The sequence below is a fragment of the Diadema antillarum genome, unplaced genomic scaffold, assembly GCF_040938485.1.
Source record: "Diadema antillarum isolate AM-2024a unplaced genomic scaffold, OU_Dant_1.0 seq00000834_RagTag, whole genome shotgun sequence".
Classification (NCBI taxonomy): domain Eukaryota; kingdom Metazoa; phylum Echinodermata; class Echinoidea; order Diadematoida; family Diadematidae; genus Diadema; species Diadema antillarum.
This window is the reverse complement of record NW_027271710.1, coordinates 113,277-134,375: the sequence shown is the minus strand read 5'-3', so window position 1 is coordinate 134,375 and position 21,099 is coordinate 113,277. Positions and strand designations below refer to the sequence as shown.

General features: G+C 40.7%; 1 protein-coding gene across 1 annotated transcript in view; it reads left to right on the top strand.

Annotated features, from left to right (window-relative positions):
- Nucleotides 1-219: 219 nt before the first annotated feature.
- Nucleotides 220-21,099, top strand: part of LOC139740091 (polycomb group RING finger protein 3-like) — a gene marked incomplete at its 5' end in the record, with an annotated part of 33,702 nt that continues 12,822 nt past the window's right edge. Inside the window, 4 exons of the mRNA XM_071650680.1 lie at nt 220-275; nt 3,310-3,375; nt 10,640-10,839; nt 11,835-11,915. Coding sequence (XP_071506781.1) covers nt 220-275; nt 3,310-3,375; nt 10,640-10,839; nt 11,835-11,915 — 403 coding nt within the window. The remainder of the gene's footprint in view (nt 276-3,309; nt 3,376-10,639; nt 10,840-11,834; nt 11,916-21,099) is intronic.

Genomic DNA, 21,099 nt, shown 5'->3' with positions numbered 1-21,099 from the left:
TAATTGTGATGGTGATATGTTACTCTTGTGGTAAACATATCGAAGAAGGAATTCCTCTGTGTTTGCTCAAACTTCTGACTTGTCACTTATGTGTACAAGTTATGCCCCAAGACTTTATTCTTACAAATACAGTAAAGGCCTATATATACAGTGTATTCTGAGTGAAGTTACATTTTAACCTCTGGATGTAAAAATGTTCTCCTTTCTTTCCTGTTTCAGATTTGACCGGACAATGCAGGACATTGTCTACAAATTGGTTCCAAATCTACAGAAAAGTAAGTATATGGCCTGTAGATAAGAATTAAGGCAAAAACACAGTGAAATGTACATAATATCATTTTTTGTGTGTGTAAAGTGACAGGAATGAGGGTAAATCTTATATAAATGGATGATGTCCCAGGCACATTGTCCTTGTCAGATTGAAAATCAAGTGCGACAAGACACCTATTCGTCTGTGACATTTGAAGTTGAGGTGTTGAAGCATCACCGTGGACAAAGAGAAGGTATTGTCGTTAAAGTGTGAAGCGTCTGCAATAACATTTTGGTCTCATCCATGCATGATCAGGTATTGGAAACATTTCTTTGTTTGGCGTTGAGATGTTAAGGTCTAAAGGGCAGCAAAGAGGTGTGTAGGCAGTGTATGCAGAAACCACCAGAGCAAAAAAAAAGAAAAGAAAATGGGAAAAAAAAAATTATATTCCAAAGCTTTGCTTCATTTTGTATTTATGACAGAAAGCATATCAAGATACATATGTGCAGGTATACAGGCGAAAGAGACACTTTCAGACTCCCTACACAATTTTTTATTTATTTATTTGTTGATGATCAGAACAGGGAGGTGTAAGAGGAGTGGAACAATGCATACGTTTTAAAAACAGAAGTGTTATCTTTTGTCAAAGCAATCTGATAACACCTGCAATAGAGCGCGTAACTTCTCTGCAGCACGGAGCATGGGTACAAAGGAGAGACCAACTATATTGTGGATTCTGTGAATGCAGAGGTATTAGTAGTACACATCAGTGAAATTTGAGGAAAATCGGACAACCCGTTTAGAAGACATTCATGACCTCATAAGTGTTGGTTGATCAAATCTGTGTGCAGTCATTGCTAGGTAAAGAAGACTATTATATTGTGATGTCGCAGTAGGACAGTGATATAAAGATTAATGTGAAAAGAATTCAATATAATTTCATTTTTGCAGCAAATGAAGGATCATTTGACTTGCCTCTTGCAAATGGTAGGGGCAGGAATGTGTACTTAATTATAAGAAATGAAATTTTGTGGAATTCTCTTCATATTTTCTTTGTATCGTTGTCCTACTGTGACATCACAAAGTGTTGTAGTCTTTGTACTTATTGATGGCAGAAATTAGACTTGAAAAAAAATCATAGATTGTCACAGATTGTCTGATCTTACTGATGTGTTGTACTACTATTGCTCCATTCAATCGATCCACAATATGTTTTGGATAGATTGCCCATAGACCAAATCTTTATATGTGATACAATTATTTTGGTCACTGGTTTCCGAAAATTTCTGTAGAATAGCCTTTAATTTATTTCTTCAAGCGAGGTAATAGTCAATCTGCTGCTGGTAAGGTAATGCAATCAGATGTTGCCTTGCTAAACAATATTCTTCAAGAAGGAGCTATTCGGTTCTCATATTGCATTATTAACTACTTGTATCTCTCTTGAGTATTGATGATTACTGCATGGCATGAGAGTGTAGGCCCTATTACATGATTTGTTCAGAAATCAAAAGCCCACAAATGCCAAACTAGCATACACTTGTACTCTATTTCGGTCTCTTATTGCATTTCATAGCATTGCAAATCTTTTTTTTTTCTTTCTCTTTTTTTTTGAAGATGGAAACTGTTTAAATGTCTGTGTTTAGATAACAGTTATCCTCTTTACAGTTTAAGCACTCTTAGAATATCCATTATCTAAATTGTCTAGATTATCAAGTGGGAAATATATGTTGTTACTCGAGTTATCTGAATCTAAATATTACCAAATCCTATTGTTGTGGCATTTGAATATCTTTTTTTTTTTTCCTTTTTCTGATTGAGACATGGTTGATATGTTGACTTGTCATTATTTATGGCTGATGATTTCTGATTTCAAACACTATTGTGAATTCACATCTTTGGTGTACATATGTACATGTTGGTACTCAGCATGTTTTATTGATCACCTTACTCAATCGTAAAGTCATCACTCTTTGTACAGTGTGTGATGGCTGGCCATGCTCAGAAAGGCATAATTCATGGGGAATATTGCACAAATCATTAACAATACGGAGAATACTGCATGCACTGGTGAGATTCAAAACAGCTATCATCAATGTAAAGGGTACAATAATGCATAGTTCTCATGAAATTACCTCATCTGGACCCAATTGCATTCTATGGTTCAAGTCACCTCAACAAGATTCCACAAAGGGTATTTTGACCAACAATAGAACTTTTCATCAAAATGAAGGGAAGAAAGATACTCTATGATTTTTCCTCTCTTTTTTTTTTTCACTGAGCACACTCGGTCGGAGTCATTCAGGAAATGGAAAAGGGTAATGGTTTCTTTATAGTGAAATAATCACTGAGAAACTGAATCGTTTCAGAAACTATTGATTGCAGCTGACATTTGAGACTGCCCCTCTTCATCATTTTATATTCAGAGTGGATGCTACTGGTAAACTGCATTTGTATCGAATGACTTGAGACCAAAATAGACCAGTTTAGGTGAAATGCAGTTGTAGGCACATATTCATATCTTACGCTAACTCTTAAGTTGAAAAGTTGTTTCTAAAGACCAGAATGTATGCCTGAGACTTGCCTGGCATGGCTGTAAGAATCCACCTCACTTACGATCGACATCTCTCTTCAAGAAGGAAAAGAAGAAAGAGACAAAAAAATATGTATCATGTCTATCATCAGGTTGCAAATATCCTTCGGAAATTGTCCGACAGTAATGTAAAGACGCATAAACTTTCTGCTCAGCTGTTTCTGGATGTAACGAGCCTATGGCTCTCACACACCCCCTTATGTTATGTGATGAAAACACGACGTCTGCCCTTTTATGCCTACACCATGCCATTTGTCTCCGCAAGTTTCCAATCATCTGCAAATGTTTGCCCTGTGAATTTCTCTCGCGCGGCGATGACATTCAATCATATGCACCTCCGTACCCCGTGGAGCAGCCCGTGAAGAGTAATCCATTTAAGTCACATGTTGCATGTGTTTTAAAACAAAGGACATGAATTGCCTCATCTCGAATGAAACTGCAAATCTCCTTTTCTCTTTCTCCGCTGCAGGTGAAGAAACGAGGGAAAGAGAATTCTACGAATCCTTTGGGAAGACGGAACCAGAGGAGAAACCAGGTCAGCTCACAGTCCTTGGATTTGAACTTCTGCCTCATGCTTAAAATTTGATAATGTGGCATTATCTGCAAATGGATTCAGTTTGCCTGTGACATACACGAAATTTACTAACCTGTATAGGGTGTATTGAATCGTGTGATTGATTTTTAAAGTTTTAAAGCTAATCATACTCTCAACAATGGTCAAACATTTAGAATAGCTCACGAGCAAGTGCAGTTTATTTCTTCTAGCCCCAAACTTCCTTTCCGAAACATCAAAACGTGTGTACATGAAATGAGTGTTACATGATCCAGAATAGAAAATGGACAGGAGAAAGCAATCAATGTCCCAAGAGAATATTTTTAAAGAGATCTTCTGTGTACCATCAGTATTTTGATTTTTAATTGAGTACAGGTCATGCTAGGATTTCATAAAATTGCCATTTCAATTCTGCGGCATCCTCCACAGAGATTGATAATTTTGGCTTTAATAGATCCCAATCATGACAAAACAAAGCCTCTGTCTATCCTTGTCTTCTCAATATGCTTTGAATTCTGGGGATCATGTCACGATTCACCTACAAGGGATTACTAAAAAGAAGAAAAAAAAAATCAGATTTGTGTGATTGGCTGATAAATCACCTGTGTTTTTGCTAGCACTACTGCGTATTCTATAACGTGACGAATGATCATAAAGATACATGTTAAAAATCCGAGTTTCAGAACATCCGTTTTTTCCTCCCAGTCTGCTAGCTTGTATCTTCTCACATTATTGCTGGTTTTATTGACTCTTTTCACAATATGTACATATGTCATTGCTTCACACACTTTGGTTTGTTCATCAAAGAGGAGCATGTTCTACGATGTGAAACGCACCCCACTTTCACATTAGATCTACCCTGTGTCATGGGAAGAGTCACCAGAGAGCAAATCGTTTTTACGACTGACTGTCCACACTGCTGTCTAGACTGTCCCCGAGCTGCGGGGACAATCAGGACTTGAGGCGAGCCCCGCCACTTGAAACCAGACTTTGCGCATGCGCACATTTGATGAATACAGTTGGGTGCTCTCAATTACAGCCCAAAGTCACTCTAACCACCAAATTTTGTCCCCGGACCTGACTTGATGTGTGGGGACTGGCGGACAAGTCCCAGTGAGTGTCCACACTCTGGCTTTGGAGGGGAAAGTCCTGTGGCGTGGGACTTTCCCTTTGACATGGGACCAATGTTAACGTGAGAACAGAAGCAGAAATTACCATCACACACACACAGGCACAAAATAATTGTAGTGGCCCCAGCAATGATCATTCAAGCTATTTACAACCCCCCAAATTTTGATTCTCCAATGTGTAGTCTGTAGTGTCTCTTGTCTTTTCCATTGCTGTTATCAGCTTGCTCGCATATTTTCCCTCAACGATTTTCCCCATGTCTTCATTTCTTCAATTGAGGTGTACCAGGTGTATTAGTGACATCAGATGAGAGGAAAGAAAAAGAATGGGGGGGGGGGGGGGGGGGAGGAGGGAAGGGGGGTAATGGGAAGGAGGGGGATGATCTGTGCCCCATTTCATATAAAGTTGATATGACAGCAACTCTTGCTGAAATGGCAATTGTCATATTAACGACAAGAATCCAGCCTCCTGATTAGCAGTTGCTATGGGAGGTTGCCATTCCAGCAAGAGTTGCAATCCTAACATCTTTATGAAATGGGGCCGTGATCTCTTTTGGGAGGCGGGATGGAGCGGGATGGAGCGGGGATGGAGTTCCTGCTGTGCCTGGGATATCTGGGGACAAAATGCATTCGCATGGTACTTGGATCGGATCACAGATGGGGCTTGGAAATGGATATCTGTCCAAACACTGATGATTATCTCCACCCTAGGGTTAGTTAAAATGTGCTGCCATGCGATATGATACAAAGAGACATTCCATCACCTCCGAGCTCTCGTCTGCGTCTCGAGAAAAAGGCAAAGGGATTCAGGAGAGCTCTCTGTTCCCATTCTCTTAACCCTTTGAGGACGGACTGATCTTGCTATGACACGCATTTCCCATAGACACGTGCCTGAGTATTCATGGCATTCGTCTTCAACGGGTTAAAAGAGTGGTTTTGGTATTGGAGCAATCCTGGCTCAAGTTGTCTCCCTGGCTGGTGACCATTTTGATGTATCATGTTTTTGTTTGTGTGTGTGTATGTGTGTGTTCAAAGAGTACATACTGTATGTATTGTCTGTATATGCCATCACCATAGCAACAACCTGCAGCATATTGTCCGTGGGGTGACAAGACCTTTAAATATCTCATTTGGCAGATATTAAAAAACCTCCCAGCTCAATTTTGAATTGAAAAAAAAAATGATTTGAGTTTTGATACATGTTTACAATTATTTATGTAATCAGAAATAATGTTTTTGACATTGTCCCATGTCAGCATTGATGTAATTTTGCAAAGTTTTGTCAGCCCAGGGATGATATGTGTACAACCTGTTGGTAGTAACAACACACCACTCATCACCTGCCATCATTGTTTGAAATGACAGCTTTAATCCCAGGAATTTCCATATCACAAATTTTGCAAGAGCCAAGATTCGAGAAATTAAAATGAATGCAAAAGTTTCTGTCTATACCATATGTGTTGAATGCTAGTGGCAACTATCTAAAATTTCATGCCATGAAATAGGATGCCAGCTTCAAATCGTGAAAATTTCGTGCCACGAATATTTCAGGTTTTACAGTATACATATTTGTGCCCCATACGTTTTGCGAGTGTGAGTATACAATGAGGTGACATCGGCCCTTTAAGCAAGGCCCAGCGTTGTAGTCAGTGTAGAACCGGGAGGCAATTTGATCTCGCGCTTGCCATTTAGATACTAACCTGCATCTTTCATGTACTGATTGAATTTGATGGATTTTGTATGCCCTTCCACAAGAGAGACCCATTACAACCTTCATAGACTCCAATCCCAAGTTTTCATCCGCTGCTCCCATTACCCAGATATGTAATTGGCTCAGAGCTCGAGTGTTGTGTCAGTTGCTGTATGATCTCGTACAGCATTTGAGGCTGATTTTTGTACCGTGGGATGGTGACCACGGAGATGGCAGATATTGCGCTGCACTGAAGTAAATGTAGCCGTGAAAATGCGCCATTTGAAATCAAATTTTTTGCTGGATAATGGGGAGGCTCTCCGAAAGAATATTATGCATTGCCGCATTTTGTGATGAAGAGCTAACAACTTCTTCCCCATCCGGTGATAGGTGGGGATGGTGGATGAAGATGTTTTCCCCCTGTTTTCTCGCTGCCATGACGAAGAGGTTGCGGAGGGCTGGGTCTGCATCTGTGTGCGAGTCACGTGCAGGCGTGTGGCACGATGCACTCTGATGGTATTGCCTCGCTGCCGGGGATATTGCCTTTGTTTGAGTGTCAGTGACGAGAATGATCGAGCGTCAAAATGCCAATATGAGTTGCTGGGGATGGTGCACTCGGAGTAGTGATTCAAGCTGATTAGCAACCAGATAGATTCTGCTCCTCCTAATCTCAGAATTCCTTGGCCATCTCATGTGTATGATGTATCCCTTTGTTGATACAAGGAAATGAGTTATGGCAAGCATTTGAAGAGACACTGTTCAAAAGCATTAAAAAAAGATGAAAAAGAAATGCTTCTGCTACATACAGTTTTGACTTAGCTATATTGCACATATCCACAGGACTTGAATATCTATCCAAAATCCATGAAGTTTGCAAACTCAAAAGATATGTCATCATACTACAGTCTTTCAATAAGCAAACTTCTTTCCCCTCCCCCACAAAAGAAAAAATAAGAAAAAAAAATGAAAGAGATAAGATAAGATAAGAATGTAACACTTGAAATATAAGCCTCAGTACAGATTATGTATCCAAAACATATGTTGAGTTTAATTGTCTAGGAAACTTTGTGATGTGTGTTTACTATTTTTTTTAATACTGAATATGCATGGGCTTTTCAGAAATGTATATATATATGACAAATATCTAGCATGAACTCTCCTTTTCATCAACATTGAAATCTGATCTGGATAAAGTACTTGGCAGTAAACATGTGAAAAATAAAACTAGAGCAAAACTTGGCACAGTATTACAAAATGGCATGCCTCTTTAAGGACATTGTATCATGAGTGAGATTAGATTTGTTTTTGTCTTTTAGGAGTCTTTTTTTAAACATGAAATTTTAAGCCACTGAAAGGCATTTGGTGCAAATGGTAGTTTGCGCTTTATTTGTGCACTTCCCATGAGAGTACATATGATGTGTCTATCAAATATCAGAAAAAATTGCAATGTGTGATTATAGATCATTTGCTGTAGATATGTAGGGCTTTAATAAAGATTGAAAACAGAGAGCCCCAGCATAAACTGTCTCTTTCGTTGACATCAAGATCATCTAGAATGTTCAAATACCTGTGAGATGCCACATAATGCATGTAACAAAGTCATCTACAGAGAAGTATTAAAAGAGTTTTGGATGACATAGACTGATCTTGTGGCCCGTCACCGAGATCACTTACCGCCGAACTTCAAGTTCGGCCCAGGGTTCTGAGACATTCCTTCGAACTTGGCCCGTGTCTATCAAACAGTGAAACAGTATCTGGCAGGCTTTCTGACTTCTCCCCCGAAGTCAAGTGCAGCCCATTTGTCATCGTCGTGAATATTCTGGGGCTGTTACTCCAGGAATGCTGAGTAGTTTGATACGGACTGAGACCAGCTCGTGGAGGGAAGTAGACTTTTTCTCCAGACCATTTTGCTGTGTGTATCTCGTCAAAATGATATTGGGGAGTGTTCTAGAATGGCCACCCTCTTGCTATCAAAATAGCCTAATTTGTTGCAGAGGAAAAATTGACTGATTTGCAGGTCTCGTGTACCATCATCGTGTGCTTTTTGTAACAGTGTTTCACGTACTTACAGTCCGTGGAAGGGCAGCGTTATGATATGTGTGTATTCTACTCTTTCATTTGCTAGAGTATCACCAACATCATTATCATTTTTACGGTAGTGTTTACTGTTCTGATAATCATGATGACTTTCATATTCATCTTTAGTATAAACCAAACTGAACATATGACCATCAATTAATGTACTAGTAAAGAACACTTCATGCAAGCAAATGGAAAATAAAAATGACCCTAGAACAAACAAAACGAAATGAACAAAACTTTAATGAAGAAATTATGTGATGTGATACAGAACTATTAACAAAAAGTAAACAAAGAATAGGAAAAACGAGAAGGTCGGGAAGGAGAGGTTTTCTGATGGGAGATAGAGGAATGGTATTTGATGAGGATAACGGTAAAGGTGGAGAATGATTCAGGGAAGATGAGATGAGGTTTAAACAGAGACCACCGTGGAGGATGAAACGAGATGCCAGCTACTTCTTGCTGCTACTCATTCCTCTTCTCCACTGTATCCTACTCCATTGTCAAACAAACAAGTTCATCAATTCTTCTGTTACTGATAGTATTAAACTGCTTCATATAAACAATTTCAAAGGCATCAGATAGTAGTTTAAAGAGGGTTAATGGGTCTTTTTTTTAAAGTAAATTACATTTGATGAATAAGAAATCATTGTAAAATGAGGATGAAGTTCTATTTGGACAGGGATGTACTGCGGGATGTAATGAAAGTAAAATGATATGCCCAGAAGAATGAGAAGATTGAAGGGGTTGATGTGTAAGGAAGAAGAATTTCCAGATTTGAGGGTGATGAGGCTTCTTCCTTTTGATATAAAGCCAAACATATTAAGAATACAATTTGACAAAAGTCTACGCTGATTCGTTGTGCCTTGTAACAATGGGAAAATCATGTGAATAATGTAGAGCTGTAGAGAGCATGAAATGAGAACGATATGGCTCACGGGCACCCCTTTCCATCAAATCTTTCACGGCGATACCGATTTGCGATATGATGCCTGTCACCCGGTTTGAGATGATGATGATGATGATGATGCTGTCTTTGCCAGGCCACATTAGGCTGCGCATGCACCCACAATTGCTTGCAGTGTCCGAAATAGGACCGGGCATGCTTGCTTCGTCTTGAGATGGCGGTGGATGCGGAGGAGGCAAACCTCAAGGAGTTTAAACACGCTCTGCTGGTGGTGGGGTTAGAAAAAAAGAAAGAAGAGGAGACCCTCATAAAAGGTGTACACGTGTGTACGGAAGACCCCCCCCCCCCCCCCCCCGACCCAGTAGTGTACTCGTCTCGGTTAGTATGCAAGCTCACACCTTATGTCCAGCGAGTGTGACAAGGATACTTGCTCTGGAGAAGATGAGAGAGGAGATGTTAAGAGAGGATGTGAGAGGCAGGTACAGAGAGAGAGGGGGGAGAGATGGGAGAGAATGAGGAGTGTGTAGCACTGGGGGACGAGAGAGCTCTATTACTCCTAATTTAAGACATCAATCATGCGCTGACTCGATTTATCGAGGGGCTGTCTGCTAGAGAGCACAGTGTATTCGCCATCTCTTACCCCCACCCCTGATACCACCCCCCCCCCCCCCCTCCCAAGAAAAGAAAAAAAAATCTTGGGAAGAGTCTCCACAGACTCATTCTAGCTTGATGGCAATTAGTGGCATGTCTGGGCTGTGGCATGTGTGGAAAATGAAGCAGTCCGCCATGCGTAAATGTTACGATATCATGTGTCTGGGATGGGAGAGAGGGGGGTATTTGTTTTTAGAAACACACATGTAATAACTGTTTCATTGCTTATAAAGGACAGTGCCACGTATGATAGCTTTCAAAAGAGAATATTACTGTCTTATGAACACTGATGATAAATCTGTTTGAATATAAAATACAACATTCTCTCTCTGTATATTTTTTTTAATCAGCCTTTGTATGGAATGAGCAGTGTCATTTATAGTGAGTTGATTGCCATCATCACTGCCCAGTCATTTTCACTGATGGCCATAAAGGGTGTATTAAAGGGAGAATCTCTCAGAACATGTTCCATCCTTTTTCACCAAATACGACATGATCCAGAGTCTATGAAGAGCATCTTAATGAAGTCTACATGCCCCCCCCCTGCTCCTTTTTGAATTGGGGTTGCCCTTATTTGCACTTTTTCATCCCCCAGCATGGATTCTTGTACATTGGACAAATGCTGATCATTTCTTGAAAACTGATAAATTGGATAAATTTGACCTTTTCACTCTGGCATGCATGCCCGAATTGACATTTACTCACACATCAAAGTCACCTGTGCAATTTGTGCCCTTTTCCGTCTATCTAAATCTGATTAATTTCAATTTGTGTACGTGTATTCAACTTCAGAGGACATGCAGAACGACATCGCCAAGGACGTGGATGATGACTGCCACCGGAACGACGAGCAGGTCAAGATCGTCCTGGAGAACTGCCCGAACAAGCTGCGGCCGCTGCGCAAGAAGTTCATCCGCATCTCCTCCCAGGCGACCATCAACCACATCAAGAAATTTGTGGCCAAAAAGCTTCAAATAGACAAATTTAACGAGGTGGGTTGTGGGTTGTGGGTTGTGCTTGTGTCTGCATTTTTTTTTAAATTCAAATGAAGGAATTTGGCTATCACTTTCAGTAAAAAACAACTTGACGCAAGAATTCATTAATTTGAAGAATATGCCGTACCCACTGCTATGGCTGTCAGGTGAATGCTAGACACTAGACACCTGTCTAGTAAGCCGGAAATTGTTGGTTCGAGTCTGACTTGTTTTTTTATCATGGCTACTACTAAAACACTAAATACCTGAATAATCGGTGCTTTTACATCAATGAGGGACAATTTGTCAATCAATTGCATTTTGCTTTTCTTTGGATATGAGTACTTCTTTGGGAGTAAGTGATTTTTAGGTGTCTTTTGGATCATGTGTTCAACTTCAGACCAGAGCTTCTACAAATCTTGTTGAAATTCATCGTCTTTTCGAGCAAAAACAGACTAAACAAAACAAACATAAGATGAATTTGTGCAGGAGGATTAGTAGACTCTTGGGCATTAACGGTAATCAGTTGGGGACCAGAGTGGGTGGAATACCTCCTGAACAGAGTCTTTGGTGTGAACGCAGCTCGGCCTCTGAAATTAGCAATCAATACACCAAAGTCTTTTGAAGAGGTTCATCTGAATGGTGAATCTCTATTAGGAGCAAATATCGTTAAATCGCACGTGTGATTGTTGATTAATGAAATTGGCTTTGTATGTACCAAAGTGTCCACCAACAGTTTCAAAATGCATGGAAGCAACTGAAAAATAAAAGTAGATTACCTGAATATGTGGTTAAACAACATGTACGTGATATCTCGAAATAAGATGGGCACTTTCAGTCTTATTTGTCTCTGATTATATATGCCCTCATAATTGGTAATTTGTCTCTGATTAAGTTTGATATCTTTCAAGAGGTTGATGCCCACATTCTTAACGAGACAAAAGGAGTTGATTCGTGCATACGGTGGTGACTTCTTCTTTCTTTTTTCTCTGCCCCTACCTCACACCCTGCAGCTGGATATACTATGCAATGAAGAAATTCTAGGGAAGGACCACACGTTAAAATTTGTATGCGTGACGAGATGGCGGGCGAGGGTAAGTTTGCAGAATCTAAAGTGATACAGTGGAACCTTGTAATAAAGAGGTTGGACATAACAAAACCTTTTCCAAGGGGATTTTGGAGGCCTCAAATTTGTCTGTGTGCCCTGATACAGTGAGAAACCTGGGTCCTGTTTTATAAAACTTGTTATCGGTGACAACTGCCACATTTCTATGACAGATTTGCTCTTAGCCAATCAGATGCAAGGATTCCAGTAGCTTATAACTATAACAAGTATGACAACTTGTAACTGATAACAAGTTTTATGAAACTGGGTCCTGATACAACAAGGAATTGTCATGGTATTTACAGGTCCTCCTTATAAGGAGGTTCCCCTGTACTCTGTGGACATTTTTTTTTTCACCTATATAGCTTCTGACCCTCCCTCACATACAACATTCACAAACACACACACACATGAACACTCTCCAAGAAGTGCTTGGGCACACAGTGAAACACACTCACACAGACACAGATAGCTGCACATGTGGCCTTCAAATAAAGACTTGCCCAAATTTGTTTCTACCAATGATTCTTCGTGTTGTTATTTTCTACATCTTTCTGTACCAACCTGTAAAATAAGTGTATATACTACAACATTTTTCAGAGGATGGTTTGACATTTTGCTCACTCTGAAGTGTTAGCCCCCCCCTCCCCCCCCCAAAAAAAAGCTCCCCCCACCCCCTCTGCAAAAAACAAGAAGAAGAAGAAGAAAGTTCTTGACAGAGAGAGATGGAGAGAGAAAGAGGGATAAAGATGGAGATTGAGAAAGAGAGAGGGAAAAAGTGGGCATAATATGATGCATCACGCGTTACCCTGGGGTACCGTAGTACCCCGGGTTACCGCGGCGTGTAGCACCACCTCACGTCCACTCGAGGACAGCCGCAGATTAGAGAAATGCATGCACTGTGTGTGCGCATGCATAGTCACTCCCATGCCACTGCATGTTATACGACGCATGCATGGCACGCTGTGCTAGCAATAGCGTGTGCTTCAGTGCACTGCAGTGCAGTGGCTAGCCCTGCTAGCTCCAGCACCAAAATAATTTTTTTGGCAACCCAGGGTACAACCTTTTTAAAAAAATAAATAATTCAACAAAATGGCTGATTTTTATTTGGTACCCCAAGATACCATTTATGTCATCATACGTAGACTGTAGTATGGTTGACCAAATAGACCTTACTTTTCAATTTCAGTAGGAACTTGCTGGAGAAGGACTTGCACTGCTTGTGAATGATGGAAAAAATATCATATTTTCCAAGTTTTCAGTGTTGTAGCCTGGTTTGTTTACATGCTTTTGTTCATACATTAATGACATCGAGGAGCAAGTGTACGTAATTGTACAGCCAGCACTAGATTCTTGCAAATGTGTATAGTAGTCAAGCACAACATCAAACAGATACTGCATATACTGCATATATGCGAAATATTTCACAAGTAAAATACTTTGCAAATTGGGATTGCAAAATTGGGATTTGAAGAATTCAAACTCAAAGACGCTTTAACCCTTTATATGCTAGGGCACTTAATCACACCCTGCCAAGTTTTTTTTTTTTTTCATGTTTGGAAAGCATTTCCTTTTAAAGCCAGGTCTACTTATTGTTTTGATTAAATGGCCCACTCAGATGCAATGATTCCTCATTCCAAAAGCTAGGAAAGCCATGATAGGAAAATAGGGATTAGGGGGATTAAGTAATCTCTAGTCATTGACAATCTAATTTTCAGATGGCTTAACAAAGCAACAAAGAGAGCACTTTACCTGATATGCCAATTGACAAATGTGCCAATGAAGGTTAAGGTAAATGTTTTTCCTTGAGCTTACAGAGAAAAAAATATTTTTGTTCAGCAGTAAATCTTTGATGTTTGGTGTTTATCATTGGCACATGTGTCCCTGGGTGAAATTGAAGGACACGCGAGTGAGACTGAATGATATAAAATTCATGTTAAGCGGGTCCTTGATGCTCACTTTGTCATCATACTGTGCATGACATATTATGACCAGCGTCTGTCGTGATCATGAAACCATTTATGAAACCAGTCATGAATGCTTAATTGCCAATTGCCCCGCTTCCACCGGGGAGGTGAGAGGAACTCACCTCCCTGCTTCCACCCAGACGAATGTCAGACTAAATGAAAGTCCCCATGGTAGTGTTGGTGGTGGTGTTGTTGGTGGTGGCGGTGGTTTGCGTGATCAGATTTGAAATCAGTTTGAACGCCTGAAATGTCACTGTTGCTATTCATGGATTTCTGATCGAGGACAGGTGTGAAAAAAAGGAAGACAAGGCATGTGCTCCTCATTAGATACCCCTTTTATACTGCTCACGACTTAAGCTCGCTTCTTAAGCGAGATAACTTCAGCTCGGGCTAAGTCATTTTATGCTGCCGTTTATGGCTACCCAAGTTACGTGCGAGACCAGAATATTTGTCATGGTATCCTATCGAAGCGAGCTAACTACCTGTATAAAAGGGATATGAGATTGTTTCAAATTTTCTCTACTTTCGTACTAATCCTCCTGTAAGCACAATTCCCTTATATACGTCCTCATCTGCACATGACCTTCTCCTGACTGTGTTTGTTTGATTGACATCCACAACTTAAACTCCGGAGGGTACCATGTGTTCATGCTGTATTTTTGCTCAGTATAGACAGGGTATAAATCTCATCATTACTCTTTCCTACCTTTCTTCATTTGAACCCAACTTCCTTCAATTGTCACTTGTCTGAGCATGACTCCTTTATGTCTTGATCTGAAAACAATTTTCCTCGTACCTGTTTATATGATTCCCTCCTTTTCTGTTCGTTGTCTAATCCCATAATTTCTCCAGTGTTTCCTCTTTTGAACTCAACTCCGTCCTACAGCTCCTCATCCAAACAAGGCTCCGTCCTATAACTGTCCTTTTCTGAACACGATCCCATCCAACCTTTCCTCATCTGAACAGAACCCCCTCCTACCTTCCTTTGCTTAAACCCAGGATCCTGTAACTTTCCCTTGTTTGGGCATGGCCCCTTCTACATGTCTTTGCCTGTCCTCATTTTTTTATAACAACCCTCTCATACCACCAACTCCCTTCTGAATATCCCTCCTTTATATCTGTCCTTATCAGAAAACAACTTCCTCGTACCTGTCCCTAGCTGTGATTCACTCCCTTATACCCGACACCCTTATATTAGGACCTACCTTCATACGTACATACCTTTCACCATTCGAACAACGACTCCCTCATTTGTGTTAGAGTTTACTTTGCTTGTTGGGCAGCAACCTGCCCCGTCTTGAATTCCATGACTGACACACCTGCCACCCCAAAAGCGAGCCAAGTGATGGGCGAGGGAAACCGGAGACTCCCCCAGTCCAGCGGCAGACTCCTGTGATGTGATTCACCATGCTGTGCTGGCGGATCGAGAGGGTGGAAGGGATTGGGGAGCAGGGGAAAAGAGGATTTATCTTGGTATCAGGGGAAATCTGGTACTTGGTAAAAGACACAGGGCTCCGCGTAAGGGGGGGGGGGTGGATGGAGAGATGATGTAGGAGGGCGGTTATTTGTCTCCAGTGTAACCATGGTGATGGGTTGAGACATGATGTGGTAGAAGCCATTGTATGTGTCGATATGCACTTTGATAGCAGTACACTGTTTAACTGAAGTGCATATTAAAGACAGTGAGAAATGGTAAAATGATCTTGTGTAATGTTATAGGAACAAGAAAAGATAGGGAACAATGTGTATGTGTGTGTGTGTGTGTGTGTGTGTGTATAAGAGAAAAGGGGTGGGGGAGATGTAACAATTTGTGTGTGTTATCAGTAAACCAAACATACACAACATACAGCCGTCAATCATGTTTTTATGTAAACATGGCATTCAGGTTTCAGGTTTATTTAACACTTCCATAAAAACAAACAAAACAAACAAAACAAACATTCCTTTTGATTGTTGGTTTTGACTGAGAAAAGGTTTATCTGTTTTGTTGAATATGTGTAAACTTCAGTGAGAATAAAATCTTTAGAATAGGAAGGCCTAAGCATTAAGACTGAACATTTTGATTAAAAAGAAAAAGACTGCAGATCTCAATGAGAGTGTCAGCCACCGTGCAATGAGGGGCATCTAGATATGAGTGTGAAAGGGGCCCAGTAGCAGCATTGGAACTCGGTATGAACATAGCCCAAACTTGCTTATATGGCTGTGTAAGCCACAAGAATATAATGCTGGTTTCTTGTATATTTGTAGATTACAATGTAGTTTGTGCAGATCATTATTAGAGAAAACAGAAGCATAATTCGGAGAAGTGGTAGCTACGACAGGACTTTGCCAGTCTGTCCGCAACTTCCTCTACAGTTGCCAGATATGTCTCGGGATTTGCGGCCCTGCCACACTTCAATGTCGCGAGTTCTCAACTTACGGCTTGTTCATTTTGCCAGATTTCCCCTGATACTCACACCTCTTCAGGTGATCATTTTAGCCAGAGTCGTTCCAGGGATGCTATACAATTTACTACACAGGGAATAGCCAAACTAGCACACCAATATCAGTGTGTGCTGGTATGTGTGCCTAAAAAGTAGCATTATTTCCCATTTTCATTATTGACTTTGTTGTTATTATGATAATCATCATCACCAGTAAAAATTTTTAAGAATTTAAGAAAGTTGAGACTTTAAAAAAAATGCAAAACATCACAGATGAGTACTGATATGACCTGTAATAATAGGAATATTTTGTTGCAAACAAACTGCTCAACTCATGTCGCCATCAGTGATAATGAGTCCCCTCTCCCCCTCCCCCCCAAAAAAAAAAAAAAAAATGATAACCCCCAAAATGCCCTACCTTTCCCATTTTCAGTGACCCCATTACTCCAATACAACAATCCTTTATTTTTTTTTGGTGTGAAGACCGCATCTCAGGTTGTATTGTAAGCATGCAAGTAAAAGACGAGTGATCCACACTGTGGCATCGCATTATCTCATTTTGGAGGTCACAGGAGGTGTTATTTCATCGATTAGATACTCATGGAGAATGGAGTTGGGTTCGGTCCTTTTTTATTGTGGTGATGAACATTAATCTATATACCCATCCACATGTTGGCTTTGTGTTTGGGATGACCTGCTCAGAAAAGAATTAACCATCGTCATTAGCGTTCCTCACGCAAAGGTAAATGAACCCTCGAGAAATCTTCATTCAAGGGACTTTCCCCCTGGACTTGGGAAAGCAATTTGCCACCGCCATGGCTTGATAAGCAGCAGCCAGACAACATCCTCGCTCTCATGCTCAATCTTGTCACCAGTTAGTCGGCAGCGTAGACGATGATCCACACCCGCCACACATGCACACGCTGTGCTGATTTGCTCTCTGCGGCGCTATAGGCTACTGCGACGACGGTAGTCCCTGTAGTGAAAATGTTTTCATTTCAAGAAAGGTCACATGTAGCTCTTGACTCCGGCAAAAGGCTTTGCATCTTTATTGGATATTAGCAGTTAATGAGACAGAGTGAACAGACAATGAGGGATTCAAAAAGTTCAGTCTGGCTGAACACCCCAGCTTTGAAGGAAGATCTTGCAGCTACAGCAACAAATATGTCATTTATAGCTATATATTCACATCTATAGGCACCTCTATAATCAATGAAAATCTCAAGTTGTGTGCTTAAAGGTAAAACGTAGTTCTCGGAAGGGGTCAAAATTCATCTTCTATGATTTGGAATTTGCTTGCTATATATTGAAAGGATCTACCAGGAAACTTGTCCTTGCTGATGCGATTTGCCAGGATAAAGAGATATTTTTGAGCATTTTGACATCGGAAGTGTAAATAGTTTAGATGAGAGTGCCTGTCTTTTATTCCTGAAGAGCTTTTTTCCATTCTGTTATGGGTAGGTAGAATGTTACGCGATGATCGATCATGTCCTAGCAATCATATTTCCCAAAAAGCTGCGTATGATTCACTCTCACATGGAAGATTGATGGACACTGCTATGGCCCGATTTATTCATTATCAGTAGTCAATTGTAAAACATTACGTAGCAACCATCATCGGATATAATATGTTCTCAGATTGCAATACTAGTACTGTCAGGTGTACCTTTTTGGCTAGCATCTCATAGTTTCATCATTACCCAACGGAAAGGTTTATAGTGACCTCGTCTACAGCCACTATGTCTATTTTCCAATTGGTCTACTGGCATATCGTCTATTACCGATTCGTCTAATACCCATTTGGTCTACAACTCGTTTTGTCCAGTACCCATATTGTCTAATAGTCACTTTGCCCACTACCCGTACTGTCTAATACCCAACTCGTCTAAGGAGCATTTCGTCTACAAAACAATTGATCTAATAGCCAAATCGTCTACACTCACAATGTCTATTTGCCATGTCGTCTAATATCTATTTTGTCTACTACTAGTCAGTCTACTCCCACCTCGTCTACAAGTCATTTAGTCAACATTCACTTTGTCTAGTTATCATATCGTCCAACCCTTAGTTTGTCCATACCCAATATGGTCTATACCCATCTGGTCTACTCCCAACTCGTCTACTCCCAATTGGTCTACTCCCAACTGGTCTACTCCCAATTGGTCTACTCCCAATTGGTCTACTCCCAATTGGTCTACTCCCAATTGGTCTACTCCCAATTGGTCTACTCCCAATTGGTCTACTCCATATTGGTCTACTCCCAACTTGTCTACTCCCAATTGGTCTATACTCGTCTATACCCAATTGGTGTACTCCCAACTGATATAGTTTTACTCTCAACAATTTACCCAAACTGATCATTTCCATCTGGTCATGCTAATACTGAATATACCACTTTGTCTGGTGTCCAGTCCGTCTCACTGTCATGAACTATTCATATTAAACCCTGCCCTTGATTAGCACAAAAATCAATATTAGACTATTCTAGTTGTTAATTATTCCGCACATGCTGAATATAAAGACATACTAATCAATGGTGAGACCTGACTATCCAGTCTACATTCTGGACGTAAAATAACTAAATAATGATAAACTAGCTCAGTTACAATCCTCCATCACAAACGAATTGTCAGTCATACGAAACAGAATTACATTTCGACCGACCACCCCAGTCCACCCGTACCTCCGTGCGCATGCATGCAGCGATCTTGGCGGGATCCCGAATGAGGAATTATCGAGTACGAGTGTAATTTGATTTTCATTGCGTTTGGTACACTAGAGGGCTTTTTACACTTGTAAAATTTTGCTTAGCCCCGGACCAACGGTGGGGCTAAGGGGGGGCCTTAGCCCCACCGTTGGTACGGGACTATCCTTAGCCCACTTTCTGTTTACACTCGTTTTTGCCAAAGTGGGCTAGCCCCACCGATAGTACGGTACTATCTGGCCCTGCAAAATAGCAGGGGTTAGCACCGCAATTGCGGTGCTAGCACCGCAATTGCGGTGCCAAGCAAGTGAGTGTAAACAGAACGAAAAAATAATCCTGGGCTAAGCGACGGAGACGAAGTCCGACCCTCACTGACCAATCAGAAACGAGGTCATCAAGTGCTGCCGGTGCGTGCGTGTACGTGTACAGTACACAGCGTAATTATGAATATTCATGTGGTTTGGAAAGTCCTGGGCTAAGAAATACGAGTGTAAAAATGTCAGTTTTCTCCTTAGCCCCGGACAAGAGATAGTACGGGACTAATTGGCGAGTGTAAAAAGCTGAAAAAATTGGTACGGGACTAACGATAGTCCTGGGTCAGAGAAAGTCCGGGGTTAAGAAACACAAGTGTAAAAAGCCCTTAGTTAAATTGCACATCCACCACAAAAATAACACAGCAAGTTTTTCACACTGTGACATTATCTTTTTTTCCTAAAAAATTGTCATAATTAGAACATAAAAATGTAAACCAAATGGGGCACCAAGAGTGTTCAACCTATTTCACTGGGAAAAAAGAAACTGGATGAAGTAGACTTAAATAACAAAAAACAAAACAAACTATAACTAGTAGTAGACCAGTTGGGAGTAGACTAGTTGGCAGTAGATGAGTTGGCAGTAGATGAGTTGGCAGTAGACGAGTTGGGTGTAGACCAGTTGGGTGTAGACTAGTTGGGTGTAGACGAGTTGGGAGTAGACCACTTGGGTGTAGACCAATTGGGAGTAGACGAGTTGGGAGTAGACCAACTGGGTGTAGACCAGTTGGGATTAGACCAATTGGGAGTAGACCAGTTGGCAGTAGACCAGTTGGGAGTAGACTGACTGGTTATTAGACTAATTGACTATTAGACAATGAGTTGTAGGCCAATTGGCTATTGGACAAAATGAGCTGTAGACTATTTTATTAATAGACCTTATGATTAATAGACGAAATGGTCAATAGACATAATGGGTGTTAGACGAAATGTGACTTAGACAAATTGGACATTAGATAAAATGGCTAGTAGACGAAATGACAATTAGACTAATTGGCATATAGACAAAATGGTTGGTAGACGAGTTGGTAGTAGACGAAGTGAGTTTAGACGAGATGGCATTAGACTAGGTGGACAGTGGACAGGGTGGTTGTAGACGAGGTGCCAATTTACCAACTGAAATCATGTTCAAATTCATGAAATTCTTCCGTTGAGATGTTTTCATTGCAACTGATTGACAAATTGCCCTACGTCGACGTAAATAAGCACTGAATTGATCAGTGTTTTAGTAGTAGCCATGATGAATTAGTAGTAGCGATGATTAATTCAGTGCTTGTTTACGTCGATGTTGGGAAATTTGTCAATCAGTTGCAATGAAATCATGTTATCACGGCATTACTTCACACATTTCTTATGCATGTATGTGTCCATTCTGGAGCTTTAGCCTGAAATTGCTGGGGACGGGAAGGTAGATAGATCATGATTTTCGGCAGTTCTGTAATCAAGATGTTAAAGAATTTACCCAGGGCTTCTTGTTATGGAATGGTGCTAAAACAGGATATATCAGAAATATGGACTAAATGAAAAAGGCGTTGATAAATGCTTTTCTCAACCATTCACCAGGCTCCAGCTATTTCTCCATTACCAACAGGTTTCAGCGCATCTCTACTGAAATTTGATCCCTTCGAATCTTTGCATGTTGAACAAACAAAAACCTTTGTTCCACTTCATGGAAAGAGTTTTCGAGGTGTGTAAAACAGGGAGTGGAAATAGCCCGAGCGCTTGGGGCAGCGTAATTCTACACTGACCATCTCCCCTTCCTCTGAGT